The following is a 19,987-nucleotide window of genomic DNA, read 5'->3' on the forward strand; positions in this document are numbered from 1 at the left end:
AACAGTACCTTGTTATGTCTCACTCTAGTAACAGTACCTTGTTATGTCTCACTCTAGTAACAGTACCTTGTTATGTCTCACTCTATTAACAGTACCTTGTTATGTCTCACTCTAGTAACATTACCTTGTTATGGCTCACTCTATTAACATTACCTTGTTATGGCTCACTCTATTAACATTACCTTGTTACGTCTCACTCTAGTAACAGTACCTTGTTATGGCTCACTCTATTAACATTACCTTGTTATGTCTCACTCTATTAACATTACCTTGTTATGGCTCACTCTATTAACAGTACCTTGTTATGTCTCACTCTAGTAACATTACCTTGTTATGGCTCACTCTATTAACAGTGCCAAAATAGTTTGAGTTATCATTACACTTCACCATTACATGAAACTTTACAAAATCTGTTCCAAAACACAAACTTGTTCCAGGTATTGTCACTCTTGACCACTATCTGATTTGATAGAAAAAAAATCTATACATAGTAATGGTGACCTTGACCTTTGCCTTGGCACCCGCAGCATTGATTTGTTCAAAATTTTCTCATGCATCAAAATCCATGGATTATGTCACGCATGAAATATCCGAAAATATGAAAGAAAGACAGGAAAAAAAAGCGACAAACAAGGACATGATGACACATGCTGTTCCATGGCAAAAAGTAAATTCGCTTGGCCTTTGCCATCAAGAACAAGAGGACCAGAGGGCCTGTATCGCTCACCTGGAAATGTTAGCAAAATTGAAGTTGAAATAGTCAGATGTTGCTCTACATGTATTACATTAGTCAGGGGTTATATTTATATGCAATTGGACAAAATCCTGTCATTCCTACAGGAAAAGGAAGATTTTGAAAAATTTGTTATGTTTCCAAAATTGGGCCACGCCCCTCTGCCCCCAGGGGGGTCAGACCCACCGATATAAAATTAGTTCTCCTTAACCCAAAGATGCTTTAGACCAAATATGGTCATAATCCTGTCATTCCTACAGAAGAAGAAGGATTTTAAAGCTATTTTTCTATTTTCCCTATTTGGCCCCACCTGTCTGCCCCAGGGGGTCAGACCCAACGTTTATACAAAATATAGTCCCCTTTACCAAAGGATGCTTTAGACCAATAATGGACAAAATCCTGTCATTCCTACAGAAGATTTTTTTTAAAGAATTTGCTAAATTACCCCTATTGGGCCCCACCCCTCAGGAACAAGGGGGGCAACACCCACTGTTTATACAAAATTGATTTCCCTTCCCCATAGGATGCTACTGTTCAAATGTTTGGTCAAAATACCTTCAGCCCAACGGAAGAAAAGGAATATGAAAGCTATTCCTCTTTATCCCTTATTGGGCCCGCCTCTCTGCCCTCAGGTAGGTCAGGCCAACTGTTTATACAATGTTGGTTCCCCTTCACCAAAGGGTGTTTCATACCAAATTTGGACAAAATCCTGTTTTTTTGACAGAAGAAGAAGGATTTTGAAGAATTTGCTCTATTTCCCCTATTGGGCCCCGCCCCCTCTGCCCCAAGGTGGCCACACTCACTATTTATACAAAATTGAGTCCCTTTTGCCCAAGGATGCTCCAGACCAAATTGGGATAAAATCCCTTCATCCCTATGGTAGAAGAAGGATTTCAAAGGTTTTACCGCTATTTCCCATATTCGGCCTCGCCCCTCTTTCCCGAGGGGGGCAACACCCACTGTTTATACAAAATTGAGTCCCCTTGGCCGAAAGATGCTCTAGACTAAATCAGAATAAAATCCTTTAGTCCTACGGTAGGAGAAGGATTTTAAAGGTTTTACCTCTATTTCCATTATTTGTCCCCGCCCCTCTGCTCCCTTGGAGGCAACACCCACCGTTTATACAAAATTGAGTCCCCTTGGCCTAGAGATGCTCTAGACCAAATTTAGTCAAAATCTACTTGACCGTTCAGGGCTAGTAGCGTTTTAAAGGAAAAGTTAACAGATGGACGACGGCCGCTGCGGTATGGCATAAGCTCACCATGGTCCTTCATTCAGACCAGGTGAGCTAAAAATTGACCAAATCAGTTTCTGCAATGTAACAATACCAGGTAATAATAAGTCACATGTATACCTTACCTTTGTAACATGCTGGTTGATGTTCCCTATGTATAGTTCTATTTTATCTCCATAAGCTGTAATCAAGAAACACAAGACTATAATTCTCATAGGGACATACAGATGATAAGATACTGCAGAAGTAACATTTTCTTGTGTGGATATGTTCACGTAAATTTTCAAATTTATTGTGGCGTGGACATTTTCATATTGGAAATAGTTCTGAAATCTGTATATCCTATTGATTTGTAAATATAGATATATTCGCGTTTGGATATTTTCCTGCTAATTCATTCAACCCAAAAAATGCACACATTTCCACTGTGAAAATTTCCATTTTTACATATTTCCATCTGAAGCAGTTGTAGATTGATTCGTTCAGGTTGATATAAATGATTTATCAACCTAAGAAATATGTGTTACATTTAATCCTTATTGCAACGGAAGATTGTTAAATAATTTACCTGGTTAAACATTCAAATTCAAAATAATGTCTTAGCCGAAATAGAACAAGAATACTAATGAGGCAGAATAATATACAGTACTGTAACCCCCCCCCCCCAACTCCATTCTGATGCATTTGTACTTTATTACTCAATGAAGTTATATTCTTCCTTAGAGGTGATGAAAAAAACTCTATCTAACAGAAAAACTATTGTCTATGATATAGTGCCTCAAAGTTAATACTGGAATATATTTTTGCATTGGTAACTGGTGTTCACCAGAGAAGATGAAGGTTTCCTGAGCAGTATTTGACCCTCTGAGGCTCTGAGGCTAGCAAACTCCCAGAGAGGGATAGAAAAGCCTGTAAAACGTTTTGCAATAATTCTTCAGCTTCATGGTGTGTTGAACCATTGTTTATCATTCAAATTATTCATTTATATTATTTGAAAAGTTCATTCACAATCATGAACTGCTGCATTCTTAACCCTTTCACCCCTATGTAACTTCAGTAGACTTTACAATGCGTTGATCTGGACGAGTCCATTATGGTCTACAGTGGCGAAAGGGTTAAAATACAACCACAAAAGTAACATGGCCTGTGACATTCATTAGCTTAATTATCATGTTCACTCAACCAATGTCCAAGGACTCTTGGGGTAGTTAAAGGTATTAAACCTCTTTGTGAGGTGTTCATACATGTTATTTGCTGTAATATTTGCATTATATACGTAAAAAGTTGGCATTATCCTCTAAAAGGGACAATTGTCTTCTAAGACAGACAAATCTGGTAAGAAGTATAAGATAGGAGGTCCAAACTGGGTCCTATGCCTACAAACGGATCAGATGGTGTATACTTGGATTTAGAGGGACAAGCCTTATTGAAGTGGGATAGTTGACATGTATTCAAAGCTCACAACTTTACCTCCAACTTATTGATCAAATATTTTTCAGCATAAAATTTAGTTGAAACAAAATTATCAAAATTCCTTTGTCCCCAAAAATGTGTGATATTTGTGAAAGAACTACCGTAAAAACCTGTGTAATTTGCGCAGGTACTTTTTGAGGCTGAAAATCCCTAAAAAGCTTCTACTCAAATATTTTGCATATATACACTTATGTATTCTGTGCACCCCCCACTTAAATTTCTCACAAAAAAGTGTGCAAATTACACAAGTTTTTACGGTATCTAAATGATGAATGAAATCTTACCGGATGAAATGGGTGCTTTCGTTCTAGACTGCATCAGGCTATCTTGTGCATCCCCAGATTCCTTAGGACGTTGACTCATATTCTTTGTTTTTCTTTCGTCAGCAATTCTCATTTCAAGACCAACTTCATAATGATTCAAACACTTGATTGCACTTGATCTATCTCGGAATCGGATGAATATTAAGCTTTAAATAAAATAAAAACAATGATTCTATGAGAACATTTTTATCTATTAAAAGACGATTGATAACAGTTTAATAAGATAATTCTCATCAGCTTATGTAAATACCAGTCCAACTGTGTGTGCATCCTTAACACTTACAACAACTACACAAACCTGTTTCCTAGTTTTAGCTTATATAAAGGTTTCCCGATGAGTGAGGTTAGTTTATATTACTAATCTAACAGAGTTTTACGGCTTCTCCAATGTGTGCTGTTTGGTAATCCTATTTTTATCTATGAAGTCTCCAATGTGTGCTGTTTGGTAGTCCTATTTTTATCTATGAAGTCTCAGATGTGTGCTATTCGGTAACTACATGTTTATCTAACTCATATTAGTTAGAGAGGTTCTCCGACAAATGGTGGTTGATTATCATGTTTATCTAATTCACAGATTTTGAGCTTGAGAAATGGTGGTAGGTTATTTATCTAAACTCAAATTAAGGAAATTTTCAAGAGACACAAGGTTTTCGAAGATTTTCAAGCTCTCAGCAAAAATAGAATAGACCAACTGCTCCAGTTCCTCCGTGTCTTACCCAGGGATCATGTTCACATCATCTACATCCCCAAACGCTGAGAACTTGTCCATCACATCCTGTTGATCAGAAATCAGTAACAGTTATGACAATAAAAGAAATGGTTTCATGCTTCTTTAAAATACTTAGTACTGCGAAATATTTATCTCGCATTCAACATTTGAATCTGGACTGTCAGTATATTAATATCGCCCAGGATGAATGCATAAATGACCACAGAATAAGTAACAACATTTAACATTCAATAAATCTTGATCATTTACTATACTTTTTACAGATCAATAACAAAATCTTTGTTCACAGTGCATAAAATTAATAATTGCCCATAGAGATTTCAACAGGTAGAATTTAGCTGTTTTCAGCTGGCATTTTTATATCAAGTCAGTTAAATGGAAAATTTATGCTTTCAGTATTTTAGATGATATTTCTAAACTTTTAGATATCTGACAGCTATTTGATATACCTGGTAGACCTCTTTAACTAAATCACTGATTATTGAGCAAATTCCGCTTTCATGAAGCTCATTTTCTTGGTTTCATTTCCTATACTATTAAAATATTCCTTCATTTTAAAGTAAAAAAACTTTGGAATCCAGAATTTTCAGAAGAAACATTATGCATAGTGTATATATACTTTTATCCAACAGTTTGGAAAAAAGAACAAGTTATTCATTCTGCCAAAACTTACATCTTCGGAGAAGCTCTTGACTTCCTTGGCTCTAGGATAACAAAGACTGTACAAGCCTTTGGCATTAGGGTTGAGCTTGCCTTCATATTCTGCATGTCCATTACTGATAGAGCTGGGGCTCTTTTGACCAGACAACACTGAAAACCAATCATAATGACATAATGCCAACCAAACGTTTATAAAATACATCTAAATGAGTCAGCCTACACTTTACTGTATGTTAATAGCATACATGTAGTCTTCTTATTTTGGAGGAAGACTTGTATAAGAAATCAGTTGAAATTTTCTATCCATCAATGGTTTCTCTTCATCGACTGATGATTAACTAATGATCGGTTAACAAGTAATTTTTAGGAGATAATAATATTGATCTAAGAGTCTTGAGAAACTCTGTTCAAAACACAAAACAGTCTATAGTACCAGATCAAATATAGGCAACAAGGTAAACAAGCTGAAGATAATTAAACAAGAGGCCCAGAGGGCCTGTATCGCTCACCTGGATATCTAAGCAATCATAGCAAAATATTCTCCAATTGAGATCCAAGGGAATATGCCAGACCCCAAGGCCAATCCTTGTAGCATAACTGTATTAGATTTTTCATGCCCAGCAATTTTATGATGGTTATGGGGTGGGGATCTCAACTGTTTCCAAGCTGTGACTCAGAAACTAGGTCCCTATAGGGTTGTGGCCAGACCCCAGGATCAATTCTAACATCATTACTGCATTCGTCTCTTTTTGCCAAGCATTTGTATTTATAGTTTTGGGGTTGGGATCTCAACCGTTTCAAAGCTATGCCCCAGGGGTTAAATCTGCAAGGGTGGGGCAGACCCTGGGGTTAAATATAATATCACGACGGCATTCGTCTCTTTATGCCCAGCATTTGTATATATAGTTTTGGGGTGAGGATCTCAACCGTTTTAAAGTTATGGCCCAGGGACTATGTCTCCAAGGGTGGGGCCAGACCCTAGAGCCATCCTGGAAGCAAATGTGCATTCTTCTCTTAACACTCAGCAATTTGATATATGGTTATATGGTGGGGATCTCAACCACTTCCAAGTATTAAACCTTTTTTAGCCCCACCCCTTAGCCCCCTGGGGGGTCATCCCAACCATTTGTACAATTTTGAATCCATGCCTCCCATGAATGCTTCCGACCAAATATGATCGATATCCATGGCATGGTTCTACAGAAGAAGTTGTTTATAGCAATATAGCCAAATTACCCCTTTTTGGCCCCGCCCCTCAGCCCCCTGTGGGGTCAGCCCAACCATTTGTACAATTTTGAATCTCCACCACCTAGGGATGCTTCCAGTCAAATATGGATGATATCCATCTCTTAGTTCCAGAGAAGAAGTTGCTTAAAGCAATATAGCCAAATTGCCCCCTTTTTGCCCCTCCCCTCAGCCCCCTGGGGGGTCAGCCCCATCATTTGTACAATTTTGAATCCCCACCACCTAGGGATGCTTCCAGTCAAATTCAGTTAAATTTGAATTAGTGGTTAAGAAAAAGAAGTCGTTAAAAGAAATTGTTGACGGACGAACGGATGATACAGTATGGCATAAGCTCACCTTGGTCCTTCGGACCCGGTGAGCTAATAATAGGACCACTAATTGACACTGCTATAATTTTGAAATCATATATATACAGCCAGTCTGCCTGTCCTTGTCAAGTAAGATATTGCTTCTAAAGCCAGAAGTGAAACCCACCTGTACCAATAAGCTAGGTTTTTAATCCTTTCAAACATTCTAAGACATAGTTTAAGGTTAAAATTCAAGCTCATGAACATTTCTACCAGATTTTTATTTAATATTTATTTATTTTTCCAGAAAAAAACAGTGTGTGACTGTGGAATTTCTGCAATTTTAAGTGAAAAAAGGATTATCTCCCTTCATTAAAGTTACCATTTGCTGGATCCGCTGTCCCTCCAAAGCCTCGCTGTGCCTTTTTGGCTGATCCAGACATGTACATTTTGGAGTCACCAATACCAAACATCTTATAGGCCATTGCATTATCATCAAATTCCAATCTGGAAAATAAGATTTAGGATATCAGTTTGATGCATAACACAGGATCATTGTTCTTTCCTTTGTATAAATTTTACATGCTGAATTCCAGAGATGGAGCGTTATATACAGCATTTCATAAATAAAAAATATCTAGTCTGGTAAAGCTTATTATCAGTACATGGATCTAGATTGTACAATATCTTCTTTTTGCAGTTACACATCAAAAACTTACAGATGATATCAAATAAGGCTCAAATCTCAACAAAATACCAGGTATTGAAGCTTTCATGCATTAAAGCTTGTTTTCAAAATTGACATTGCAATTAACCATTGCTATAAAATGAAAACTATTCATGTACTATGTAGACAGTATTCATGGACTATAAATGATACATATGGAACCATATATGTAAATTTTATGTAATAAATCTTACACTACAACATGTGTTTACCCATCTCTCAGAGACTTAAGACATGGGTATCCTATAGGCAAAATGTGTTAGGTGTGCATGATATAATTTCATTACATAAGCCCATATTTGTGATAAGTATGTTGGAATATTTATGATTTTTTCTGAATTTATTTGAAAACAATAAAACAAACCTGTTTAATCCAAATTACCTGACAACATCTGGCATAGCCTTTATAAAATCTGTCATTGATTGGAAGCCCCAGTTCTTGAAATGTAAAGGCTTCTGTAGAAGACTTTTGTAGTCCTTGCCAAATTCACTAACTAGTACCCCGCCAATCTTTGACAGCAGGACTGACCGGACATTCTTTTTCACCTCACCTGGTACTTCCATTGCAATGATTGCAGCTAAATAAAACCATAGAAAATATGAAGAACAAGTGAATTGACTGCAGTACTGTTCTAACAAAAGACAACCTGGCTTATTACAGCCCCAGTGGTTATCAACACAACAGTGAGATGGTCAACAATTTAACAGTGATTTTTGCATATATTTTTTTAGGCAAGTCCTTAACATTTTTTTCAGGGCTATATAAATATGTCCCATTATCTGGGCCCGTATTCATGAAACCGGTCTAATGCTCAAGCATGGATACTGTGCTGAAGCAAACTTTCTTGTAACTCACCAGAATCATGTCAATGATCAAAAAGTTAAATTCAAATATTGAAAACAGTATTCTGCTTTAAGTCTCTTCAATTTTTGTCACAAACTTAAATAAGAATGTGTTTTTTTTAAACAATTTATAACTGGAACAAGAAATTAGACTTGAGCACAAAATCCATGCTTGAGCATGAGAATGGTTTCATGAATACGGGCCCAGGATATAGGGAGTCCTCAATCAGTTGACAAGTCTCACAGGTAAACTATGAGCACAGAATGCATGCATGAATTACCAGCCCTGGATTCAAATATCTTCTTCTTTTCATAAATGTTTTCCTTGTAGTGACATTGTGGCCTACATAGAAAAAAGTAGTGGAACTGGATTGGGTCGGCTACCAGGTTGTTTAACTGTTAGAGAATCTGTCTAGAGTTCAGAGGATTCTGGGTTCATATCTCGGTCTGGCAGAGAATTTTTCCGCTCGATCCTATTATAAAATTAAAAAGGTTGCCAACCCTTAATTGTTTCAGGTACTGTGTGTGAGTGCTCAATGCAGGTAAGGGGATAACCAAATCTGGGTTATAAATAGTTGTGTTTTCCGGGTCGAAGACTTCAACTGGACTGGGTCAATCGTCGGCAACAGGTAGCTCAATTGGTAGAGCGTTTGTCTAGAGTTAAATACGGGTCTGGCTGTGCATTTCCTTAAGTGCTGAAACTGTTAAAAGATCTATTTCATGGACCCTTTGAACAAGTGCTTCTTTTGCAATATTCATGCAGGTCTTTTCTTTTCTTGTCACCTGCCGTGCATGACAATCTTAAAAGTTTGCTTCCTCGTCTTATTAGCCTTCCTTTACAATGATGAGAGAAATTAAGTTATGTTAACCCTATATAATAACATAATACATGGTTGCATGTCTCATTATCAGTATGATCATTTAACTGCAGGATAACAAAGTGCTGTGTATGCATTAAATACCACAGTTACTGTAAAATTTAGATTAATAATAGGAATGTTTTAAAGACGCACTGTTTGACAACATAGTAAACACATCAACTTTCATTTTTAAACTGAATTTCCCACATTAGGCATACTTACAGGTATTCAATTTAGTGGCATATGTCCCAAAGTATGCCGACTGATAATTTGTCAATATTTTGAAAATATCCAAAATTTCAACATAAAGTAACTTTTGTTTTGAGTGTGCAGCCCCTGTCTGCCTGTTTAGGCTGTTATTTCTGTTAGCCTACTGAAGTACTTTACTGTTTACGATTTCAAAGTACTCATATATGCACTATATTTGAAGTTACACATTGTTGCATTTAATGCAATGAATCACTGAAAGCATATTCGAAGCATCACACAATAATGGCAGCAACCGTACGATGCATGATTACCTGAGACAGGTCAACCTATAGCTAGTAGCTCTCTCCTTCCTGCTCTTTTACTAGCCATGTGCAACAGTGTCTAACAGCTGAGCTGCCCTCACTGGAACCGGGGCTGACGGGGACCGTCGCTGACCAGGACCGTTGCACATTGTGGCGTTTTCATACACTTGTTTTAGCAAAAGTCTGCCATGATTTGTATCAATATGTGACTAATGTTTAGCATGGGAAAGTATCAGCATCAAATTATCAAGACAAAGTGATTATGATCATTGTTTTTAATACAAAAAGTGTAGCAGAACTCATAATGCGGTGTAGGAATATAGCAGTTACCTCCCTTTGATCATTTAACAACGAAAATACAGGTCCTGAGCGGGGACATCCTTATATGGAAATCAAATGTTAAACATATCCATTGTGAATCTTCTCATTAGTTAAGTCAGCAGCAATGAATCGGTCAAGCGATGTGTCATAATGATTTTTAAATAAAAATAAGTAACATGAACGACGAAATACTAAATATATACATCAAATAACATACACGGTCCTATGCGGGGACATCCTGATCAGGTAATCAAATGTTAGTTATATCCGTTATATCACATTAATAAATATAGCAATAAATAGGGTCATAATGACTTTTGAATGCAAAAAGAGGCATAAAAAACCCGACGAATTACTTTATATATACATCTTATAGCATACATGGTCCCGAGCGTGGGTATCCTGATCAGGAAATCAAATGTTAAATATATTCGTTTATTTTTCGTCATATAAGTTAAGTTAGGGATGAACACGGTTAAAAGGTGTGTCATTATGATTTTTAAAAGAAAAAATAGGTAATATGGACGACGAAATACTATATATATACATCTTACAATAAACACTGTCCTGAGCGGGGACATCCTGATGAAGAAATCAAATGTTAAATATATCCGGCCTTTTTCGTCATATAAGTTAAGTTAGTGATGAACACGGTTAAAAGATGTGTCATAATGATTTTCAAAAAAGAAAGATGCAACTCGAACTACAAAATACTGAATGTATACGTCTGACAAAATACACGGCCCTGAGCGGGCATCCTGATCAGGAAATCAAATGTTAAATATATCCGTTATTTTTCTTCACATTAGTGAAGTTAGCAATGAATACGTTCAAAACATGTGTAATAATGACTTTTAAATGGAAACATTTGAACCTGCACGATGAAATACTTAATACATACATCTAATAACATACACGGTCCTGTGCGGGATTATTCTTCACATTAGTAAAGTTAGCAATGAATAAGTTCAAAATATGTGTAATAATGACTTTTAAACGGAAACATTTGAACCTGAAAAATGAAATACTTGATACATACATCTAATAACATACACGGTCCTGTGNGCCATGTGGGTGAAAAGTGTATTCTAAATGGCAAAGCGTGGAAACGGATTAAGTTAGTCCGGAAATATCGAGACTTGCACAAGTTCCTTTGATATGCCAGCGTTACCAATCAGCTTATTATATATAACCAGGCGCGTAACAACCTATGTAGCAAAAATAAGCTCGGGCAACACATCATTTTAATAATAAAAAAGCGACATAGACGATATGATTTAAGATATTAAAAAACAAAATATTTTTAAAATAATTGGGGAAAATTATATTTTCTTGCTTTAAAAGGGCCATCTAAACTGATGCCAGAACACGGGAGAACGCGTCTCAGGCGTTCTAGAAAACAAAATTCTCCTGGGGGAGACCTCCCAGACCCACACCGATGGGAAGGGGTAAGACCCCCTCCCATACCCTCCCCCTCCTCTCGCTTCGGTGTGCTGCATTTATTTATTTATAAGTATTTTGGCAAAAAGTGATCCGATTTTGGGTACTGATCCGATTTGGGTACTGCGTCCTTATATATATATGAATTCAATTTAAGATATATAAACGAAAAAACCGTATCAGCTACCTTAGGTAGCTTTTAGATAGCATTTCAGAACGAGTGTATCATCACCCAGAGGATCTTTGCACATTCGCTGCTCACAGTATACACATTCAATAACTTAAAAAAAAATGAAACCCCAACCCAATCCCCAACCCCAACCACGACCGCTTTTCGAAATTCCCTTATTCGCCAATGAGGTTATTGAAATTGGATATAAATACTACATCTCCATCTCTATCTTCCATTGTACTGAACCTAAATTTAATCAATTAAAGATGAGTTCAATTAAAGATTTGTCGTTTGATCTTTTATGCATTAAATTCAACAGAAAAATAGGTCCAACTGAACTGTATACATGGTATGGGTACTTTCAACTCAATTGAAAACATCTTAAATTGAGAAGATTATTTCTACAAGTGAAGTGAAAATGTCTACAATTGAAATGAATATAATCTTTAATTATGTGAAGATACACGTACGTAGTTAATTATGTGAAGATACACGTACGCAGTTAATTATGTGAAGAAACACGTACGTAGTTACAATTATTTGCATGAATGTTTGTTCGTTTCGAATTCAATACGGAAGCGACCTACTGTGTTAGACTTATCTAATTAACAATTTCCTGTTTTTGATACCGAAAACTAGATAAACACCGGAATCTTACAAACTCAGAGACACACAACTCCATCGGTAACAGGATAAAAAAGCATCATGAACTTCGCCCTCTGTTTTCAGAACTTGTTAAGATTTTACAGATCTGACCACTTTGATCTTGGAAAAGGTTCAAGGTATTTAATTCTTTTCTACAAATCTACTCTAGTATGCTACTAACTAGATATCATAGTATGCTACTAACTAGATACCATAGTATGCTACTGACTAGATACCATAGTATGCTAATGACTAGATATCATATATAACCCTATGTATCTTGGTTATAAAACAAGAAATAATTTTGAAGTATTTATTTACACATCTGACCTTAGTGACCTTAAACGTGAGTAAATTTTCTTATTTTAACATTTTTATAAATGACATGTTTTTATATGTAAAGTCATCAAAATTGTTCAATTACACCGATGACAACACTGTAAGCGATACAAACAGATACCCTCAAGTTTCAAAATCAAATATAGAAAAAAGATTGTGTACATTTAATGGAATGGCTTGAATCTAATCATATGGGCAAATCCTCGGAGTACATTTTGACTCCATGTTAAATTTTGAATTTCACATCTCCGAACTATGTAAAAAAGCCTCACGACAACTAGCTGTTCTGAAGCGCTTAGGCAATTTTTTGACGAAACAAGGAAGGAGTGTGATATAGTACAACTCTTTTATTGTTTCAAATGTTAATTACTGCCCTCTAGTTTGAAATTTCACCAGTATGAGGAGGGTTAAGAAACTTGAAAAGAGCGTGCTCTTCGTTTTATCCCCAATGATTATGTCTCGTCTTTTACTGAACTTTTAATATTGTCCAATGCAGATTATTTACATGTAAGAAGACTTAAGGATATGGGATGTGAAGTTTTTAAAATTCTGAACAAACTTTCCCCCGATTACATCCATGATCTTCTAAAACTTAAGTCTTCGAATTATAATCTAAGACAGGAGAATGCAGCAGAGGTGTATAGGGTTAGAACAGTTAAGTATGGACAGAAATCTTTCACATTTGAGGCTGCTAGGGTGTGGAATGTCACTCTCCCAAATGAGTTCCGGAAGGTAGACAACTTTCCGGGTTTCAGGAGAATGATCCACACCTGGAGTGGACCCATCTGTAGCTGTTCAATCTATCGCACCTCTGCTGACTGACTTTTAACCATTTTAGTGCTAAAATCAGGTTTAACAATTTTAGGTAAATAGACTGTGATATGAATTCCTGGGATTACTATAATATTTCATGTATTGAATCAAATTTTACTACTTATGTTACTATTAGCTTTCTCTCTTAACTCTTATTCTTCTTTACTATATGAAATGCTGGTTTTTAATCAACACTATGTTAGTGTATATCAGGTCAATTTTTACCCTTTGCTTTATTAGCATGTATGTATACAACACTTGTATAGATTACAGATAGTGTTTTAACATTCAGTGTAGAAACACATCGTTCATAAATACTGTATGTGTCAAACCTCTGAATTTTATATAAGAAAAACATAATATAAATAAGTGTCAGGCCTTGTGATATTATTAAAAAAAATGTGCAATTGATTGTCTAACTTACATGTGAAATTACCGTGTATTTTTATGTAATGTAAAAAATGTCTGCTATGCTATTTATATTAACTCATTACTACTAATACTATTACATTATGTTTGTTTGCAATCTGATTGAAATCATATGTTACATGGCTTCGTTAACTTCGTCCTACGCCTGAACATGTTCAGGCGGAGCCATGTAACAGATGATTTTAATCAGATTGATATGTTTGCGACTCTAAATAAAGCTTCTTGTATCTTGTATCTTAATTCCCCGGGAATTGTATCTTGTACAATAAATATACTTTGTGTCCAATCATCCCTGCGAGCTACTGCATGGAAGTCAAGTATCATCACACAAAGTGAACATATTGGTTATTTATCATGCACATGCTGTTTGTTTACCCCTGACTGAGACTTTTAAAGGAAGTCTAGGTCAGGGTCATTTATTTGAACAAACTTGACAGCTCTTCATCCCAACATGCTACTAGCAAATTATCATCACACTAGGACTCTTATCTAGCCAGAAGAAGTCATCTAAAAGTTTTAATACTTTCGACCCAAGTCTGTGACCTTGACTTTGGGTGATGGCCATTTATTTGAACGAACTTGAAATTCCTTCATCCTAGCATGTTTCTCGCCACATATAATCACCCAAGGTCTTTTGTTTATTTAGAAGTGGTAAAAATGTCGTTACAAATTTTAACCAAGCGACCATGAGAGAAGGTAAAATAAACTTGAAAGCCCTTCCCCAAGCAAAGTACAAGCCAAATTCATCTTGGTTGTTCAGAGATGATTGAAACTTTTTACAAATTTGGCCCGTTACCATGGAAGTGGGTCAAGGTCATTTATTTGAACAAACCTGATTTCCATTCATCATAACATGCTACTGACTAAAAACCATTCCTTCGCTCTTGGTTGATATGAAGAAGTTAAACCACTGAGTTTGATCACTGTGACCTTAACAGTCAGTCAAGGTCAGTTAATGCACACCATGTATCCCTGCATGCTACTTGCCAAATATCGTAATCTAGACATCATGGTTAATCGAAATGCATCATATCGATGCTTTAATACACTTGACCCAAGTAACCTTAGAAGTTGACCAAGGTTGTCCATTTGACCTAACCTAATAGCTCTTTATCCCTGCATGCTACTGGCCAAATATCTATCTTAATCTAGACCTCTTAGTTAATCGAAATGCATCATATCGATGCTTTAATACACTTGACCCAAGTAACCTTGGAAGTTGATCAAGGTTGTCCATTTGACCTAACCTAAAAGCTCTTTATCCAAGCATACTAATGGCCAAATATCACCATTTTATAAGACTCGTGGTTCTACAGAAGACGATGTTTTAATATATTAACACATTCGACCGCAGTAACCTTCAAACTGGGACTAGGTCATTCATTTGAAAATTAATTTGATAGCAATTCATCTCTGCATGGAAACTGACAAGTTGTTTAAAGAGTTCAAGCCAGATGGATGGACCCCACATCACCCCATAAAGCTCACTTGGTCATTTTTGCAATGTTATTTAAAACTTATCATTATAGTCCTTCTCAAACTTTGATACCTTGTAATTGAGCAAGACATTTAAAAGACGGAGTCACGGATTACAACTACAGTACCTATAAACAATGTTTCTGCGACACTCTGCTAGGCTTTAGTTCTTTGGAGCTTTAAGTATCTTCCAAAATGTTGATACTGCAATGATACAGAACTGTGCTTATTGTTGTTGTCTTCACAAGATGGAAACCATGTTGGCTCACCTTGAATGTATTTGTTCCGATATTGAAATTGAATTATTTCTACATCAAATAGATTTGGAACATATATATTTCTTAAAGAAAAACTCCAATATACAAAACAAATATCATGACACTATAATTTTGCTTCTTTGTTGGAACATCTAAACCATTTTCATTTTAGAAGAATGTTTAGACAAAGGAACAAAAAAATATACCTTTAATTCAATTCAAGATATCTGCAATTCATATGTTGTACATACATATAGGTTCAAATCATATGTTCATATCTTTAAACAGCTATTTGATATAGCTGCAAATAATTTGTACCTATCTAGATCTGATTTGAAGATATCATCCATTGAAACATTCTTTAACAAATTGTAACTATCTTCAATTGAATTGGAGACCTGTAATCGAATTGAACCTAGATATAATGGTAAACGCAACATATTTTATTAGTTAAAGATAGGTGCAGTTGTTTTGCATAATGTTAATCTGGCGACGTTTTTCTGGAAATGAAATGTGAGAAAATGTCAAAAACAAGAGGCCCATGGGCCTTAAAGGGACATCACGTGAAAAGGCGTTTTTTTTTAACGAATGTATGTATTGTATGCACTTCCACTTATGTTACCTCGCTATCCCCATATTCATAGTCCGTTCCAAATGTCCAGTTTGACCACTTGAATTGTTCGGGAAAGCCCGGCTAAAAATAGCGCCGATAACGTCACCTGATTAGGCAGCAAACACAAGTGGTGCGAGCGAGATGAAACGGTTTACAAAGGGGCCCTCAGAGAGGGGCCGTCAGGCAACTGCAACTTCTTACCGCACTATGAAACCAAGTTATATGATTTCTAATTCCGTATTCAAACTTATTAAACAGTAATTATTCATCATCAGAAGTTAATTGCACACTTGCCAATATTAAGAATTTAAATTTATTTAGCTTTTAACATAAATTTGTTGCCAATAAAATTAAACAAAGGATGGGGCACAAGTTTTTACAATTTATCACAGCCTTCTCCCGTGACCGGTACAGGTGGTACGGGGCTAAACACTCCCTCAACAATGGGACAAACCTTTCTGTAAAAAGGAATATTCACGAGACGAATATCCCTTTTTAAATGTTTACATAAAGTGCATATATGCAATGACAAACTACATGCGAATAAAAACGGAAGCGTTTGTGAATTTATTTATTACATTAAACAACTCAATGTCTTTGGCCATTTTTTTTCTAGCCCATGCATATAAATCTATGTATACTCTCTTTCCCACTTTCACTGTCTCCAAACGCTAACATTTAGGAAGTCATATTAACCATCACACACAATAAACTGTATGGCAAAACCATTACGTGTACATGTAGAATATGTGTCAATAAGGAACGTGTTGAGATACTTGATAATGATATTTTTTCAATACTTAACAGAGATTAAAGCATACTTGTAAATGGACCTTTTTATGCTGAGACAACTTTTCTTTAATCAGTTCCTTTGGTCCGAAACAGAAGCCGTAGTTATCGGCAGCACGCGCCATTTTTATAACGTAATCAATTTTTTTTCCCACTGTTTTCAATACGTATTCTGATTCTATCTGAAGTCGAATTTTTTTTCTTTATAGAGAAAAGGTTGTTACATGATCATACATTCTAAGTCAACATCATATGAAAACATGAACTGTTGAAAAATTACGATTTAAAAAAAAAGTGTTATGCGATCCTATTTACTAGAAGTAGGTTCTCCTTCCTCAGTTATTCATCCTGGTCCGTCATTTTGACATTTTTAATCTAGCTGCGATAACGTAGCTTTCTGACGAAGAGCGATTTTTTTTTTATATATTGCGTCGTCGCGCCAGGGCAGGCCGGGTATTATATTAGTACTAATTTAAAACTTGCATGTCAAAACAAAAAACAATCGTTTAATTCAGCAATATAATTAAATCATACCATTTTACTGATCCCGGTAATATTATAAATTATGTAAATCTAATAGCGCACGTATCTCATTTGACCCCGAGCACCGACAGAGGATCAGAGAACAGAATACGCCGTGGCCATCACAGCAGTTATCCCTTGGGGGGCCTCATGGCAAAATCAAACTAACCAGTCACTTATCCCTTTCGTTTGCATAAACCACTGTATAATTATAAAAAACACAAAGTAAACTCTCTCCGATACATGCCCATTAACATATTAAACTAAGTTCATCTGTGTTCAAACTCACACAATGATACTAGCGAGGTTAATAGTTTTAGATATTTATTCATAACATAAACAGCGCTAGCATTTCTGTCGATTTTATTTCAGCTTAACCGGCCGCTATCCGGAAGAAAACATGCACCGTACTGACTGCTAGGGCAGTTATTTTCTGCTTTGAATACTTCCCACTGGCAATAATGATTCCGTAACGTACCCCTTGCGCTATCTTTTGACCATTTGGCAACTATTCGCTTCGTAGCTGACACGGTACAACACTTTTCTTTGGCTTACTTCACACGGCCAGTCATTTTGTTTACAAAGAAATGGTGTGCTATGCGCATGCGCTAGTAGAGGGAAATCCCTGAACAAAACGTTGGTCAGACAGGTAGAGATACCGATGATTATCTTAGATTTAATCATTTTTATGAATCTATTTCAGCCAAATCCGATCGGCATTTTCCATAAGGAGTCTCACTTGATATATTTATGTAGTATTTGGAAAAAAGACAAAAAAAAAAGTCACTTCAGCGTGATGCCCCTTTAGCGGTCACCCGAGTCCTACAGTATTTATTTTTGTTCTTGAAGCATGTACCAATTTGAGTACAAAATAGTCAAGTATAACGTTATTTTAAGTTTGTCAGGACCATAAGCTGATCATTTCTAGACCGAGTTTCAGTTAAATCGGCCTATTATAACTTGTTTTTAAATTTGAAATAGTTTTTCAAAAGGGCGGCCGTGTCGGCCATATTGGATTTCTGATCGACCCGAAAAACAACAACACTTTGTCAGGACCATGAGTCGATCATTCCTACAAAGTTTCAGTTTAATCTGCCCATTAAAACTTGACTCTTAAGTTTGAAATAGTTTTTCAAAATGGCGGCTGTGTCAGGACCATGAATCGATCATTCCTACAAAGTATCAGTTTAATCAGCCTATTCGAACTTCACTTAAATTTGAAATAGTTTCAGTTCAACCGACCCAGCAGAACTTCGACTTTAAGTTTGAAGTAGTTTTTCAAAATGGCGGCCATATTGGATTTCTGATAGACCCGAAAAATAACACCACTTGGTCAGGGAGATGTCAGTAACCTTCCCATGAAATATAAATGAAATCTCATTTGCCAGTATTTCAGATTAAGTTGAAAATGTAAAATGTTAACGGACTACGGATGAAGACGGATAGCAATAGGTCACTTGAGCTAAAGCTCAGGTTACTAAAAAAACACCAAAACAAAACTGAAGTATCATTCACTTTTTTATTCACATTTCATTTCAATGCTTTATCGTTTTCAAAAAGCAAGAAAACAATTAAAATCATACACTTCCTGTGTCCAGCACTGTTACCATGGTAACAAACATCAATACATGTACATCACCCCCACTTACATCCACATTTATACACAATATTTATTTCACATTTTTGTACCACATCAATTCACACTGTATGCAAAGCATTTTGAATATGCAGATTTAGCATGAAATGATTTAGAAGGTAAATCTTCCAAACAAAAAAACAAAACAAAAATCATCATACCAATATTTTGTTCATGTTGGTCACTTGGACCTCTGTATTGTAAGCTATATTAATTCAAATGAGATCAAATTCATACCAGGGAGACATCAAATATTATGACCATGAAAAAACCCAACTTACACCATTCAAACCGATCTCTCACAAACTGACATTATTTTCTCATTACTATTTTACACACAGGAAATGTACCATTGATGAATTGAAGCATGATTTTTTTTTGTCTAACATACTGAAACCAGTTTTAAACAGGGAATAAGTTTGTATATTTTCTTCTAACATCCATGTTACTTTTTAACAAAGCAGGAAATTCAAACTTGACTACCAAGGTGAAAGGCTCAGAAAATTACAATAGAATTATCCATAGGAAAAATTATTCCTCAAATTTTCAGTGTTAACATTTACTTGATTTACAAATCCTAGTCTCTTTGCAAATTGTTGGTGATGTCCTATACGATACTTATCATCTTAAGTACCGGTAATATACAAATAAATCTGTGTCCTAACTCAACTCTAATACAAGGTTAGTTATATTGAATCATGTGGCCAAGCTGGTCCACCACTTAATGGCTGTACTTGATTTCTTTATATGGTGAAAATGTTACATAAATGTTCTTGTCATAAATTGAGCACTGGGTCATTCCTACAGGAGGCAATTTGGAAATGAGTAACCTCCCTTTTATACAAATATTTCACATTTGTGTTCTTGTTATAGGCAAAACAACTGCAATTATTTTCAACCAGCTCTTC

General features: G+C 35.9%; 1 protein-coding gene across 2 annotated transcripts in view; it reads right to left on the reverse strand.

Annotated features, from left to right (window-relative positions):
- LOC110445582 overlaps window positions 1–9,694 on the reverse strand; it is a 29,418-nt gene extending 19,724 nt beyond the window's left edge. The window contains exons 1-7 of one of the 2 annotated variants that reach the window (XM_021490258.1): window positions 9,637–9,694; window positions 7,795–8,000; window positions 7,068–7,192; window positions 5,167–5,303; window positions 4,480–4,538; window positions 3,725–3,909; window positions 2,093–2,148 (exon numbers count right to left, since the gene is read on the reverse strand). In XM_021490258.1, the coding sequence (XP_021345933.1) occupies window positions 2,093–2,148; window positions 3,725–3,909; window positions 4,480–4,538; window positions 5,167–5,303; window positions 7,068–7,192; window positions 7,795–7,976 (744 nt within the window). In that variant the 5' untranslated portion in view covers window positions 7,977–8,000; window positions 9,637–9,694. The remainder of the gene's footprint in view (window positions 1–2,092; window positions 2,149–3,724; window positions 3,910–4,479; window positions 4,539–5,166; window positions 5,304–7,067; window positions 7,193–7,794; window positions 8,001–9,636) is intronic. The other variant, XM_021490257.1, reaches the window with a different exon arrangement.
- Between the last annotated feature and the right edge of the window lie 10,293 nt (window positions 9,695–19,987).

Source organism: Mizuhopecten yessoensis, unplaced genomic scaffold (assembly GCF_002113885.1).
Source record: "Mizuhopecten yessoensis strain PY_sf001 unplaced genomic scaffold, ASM211388v2 scaffold2329, whole genome shotgun sequence".
NCBI classification, from domain to species: Eukaryota; Metazoa; Mollusca; class Bivalvia; order Pectinida; family Pectinidae; genus Mizuhopecten; species Mizuhopecten yessoensis.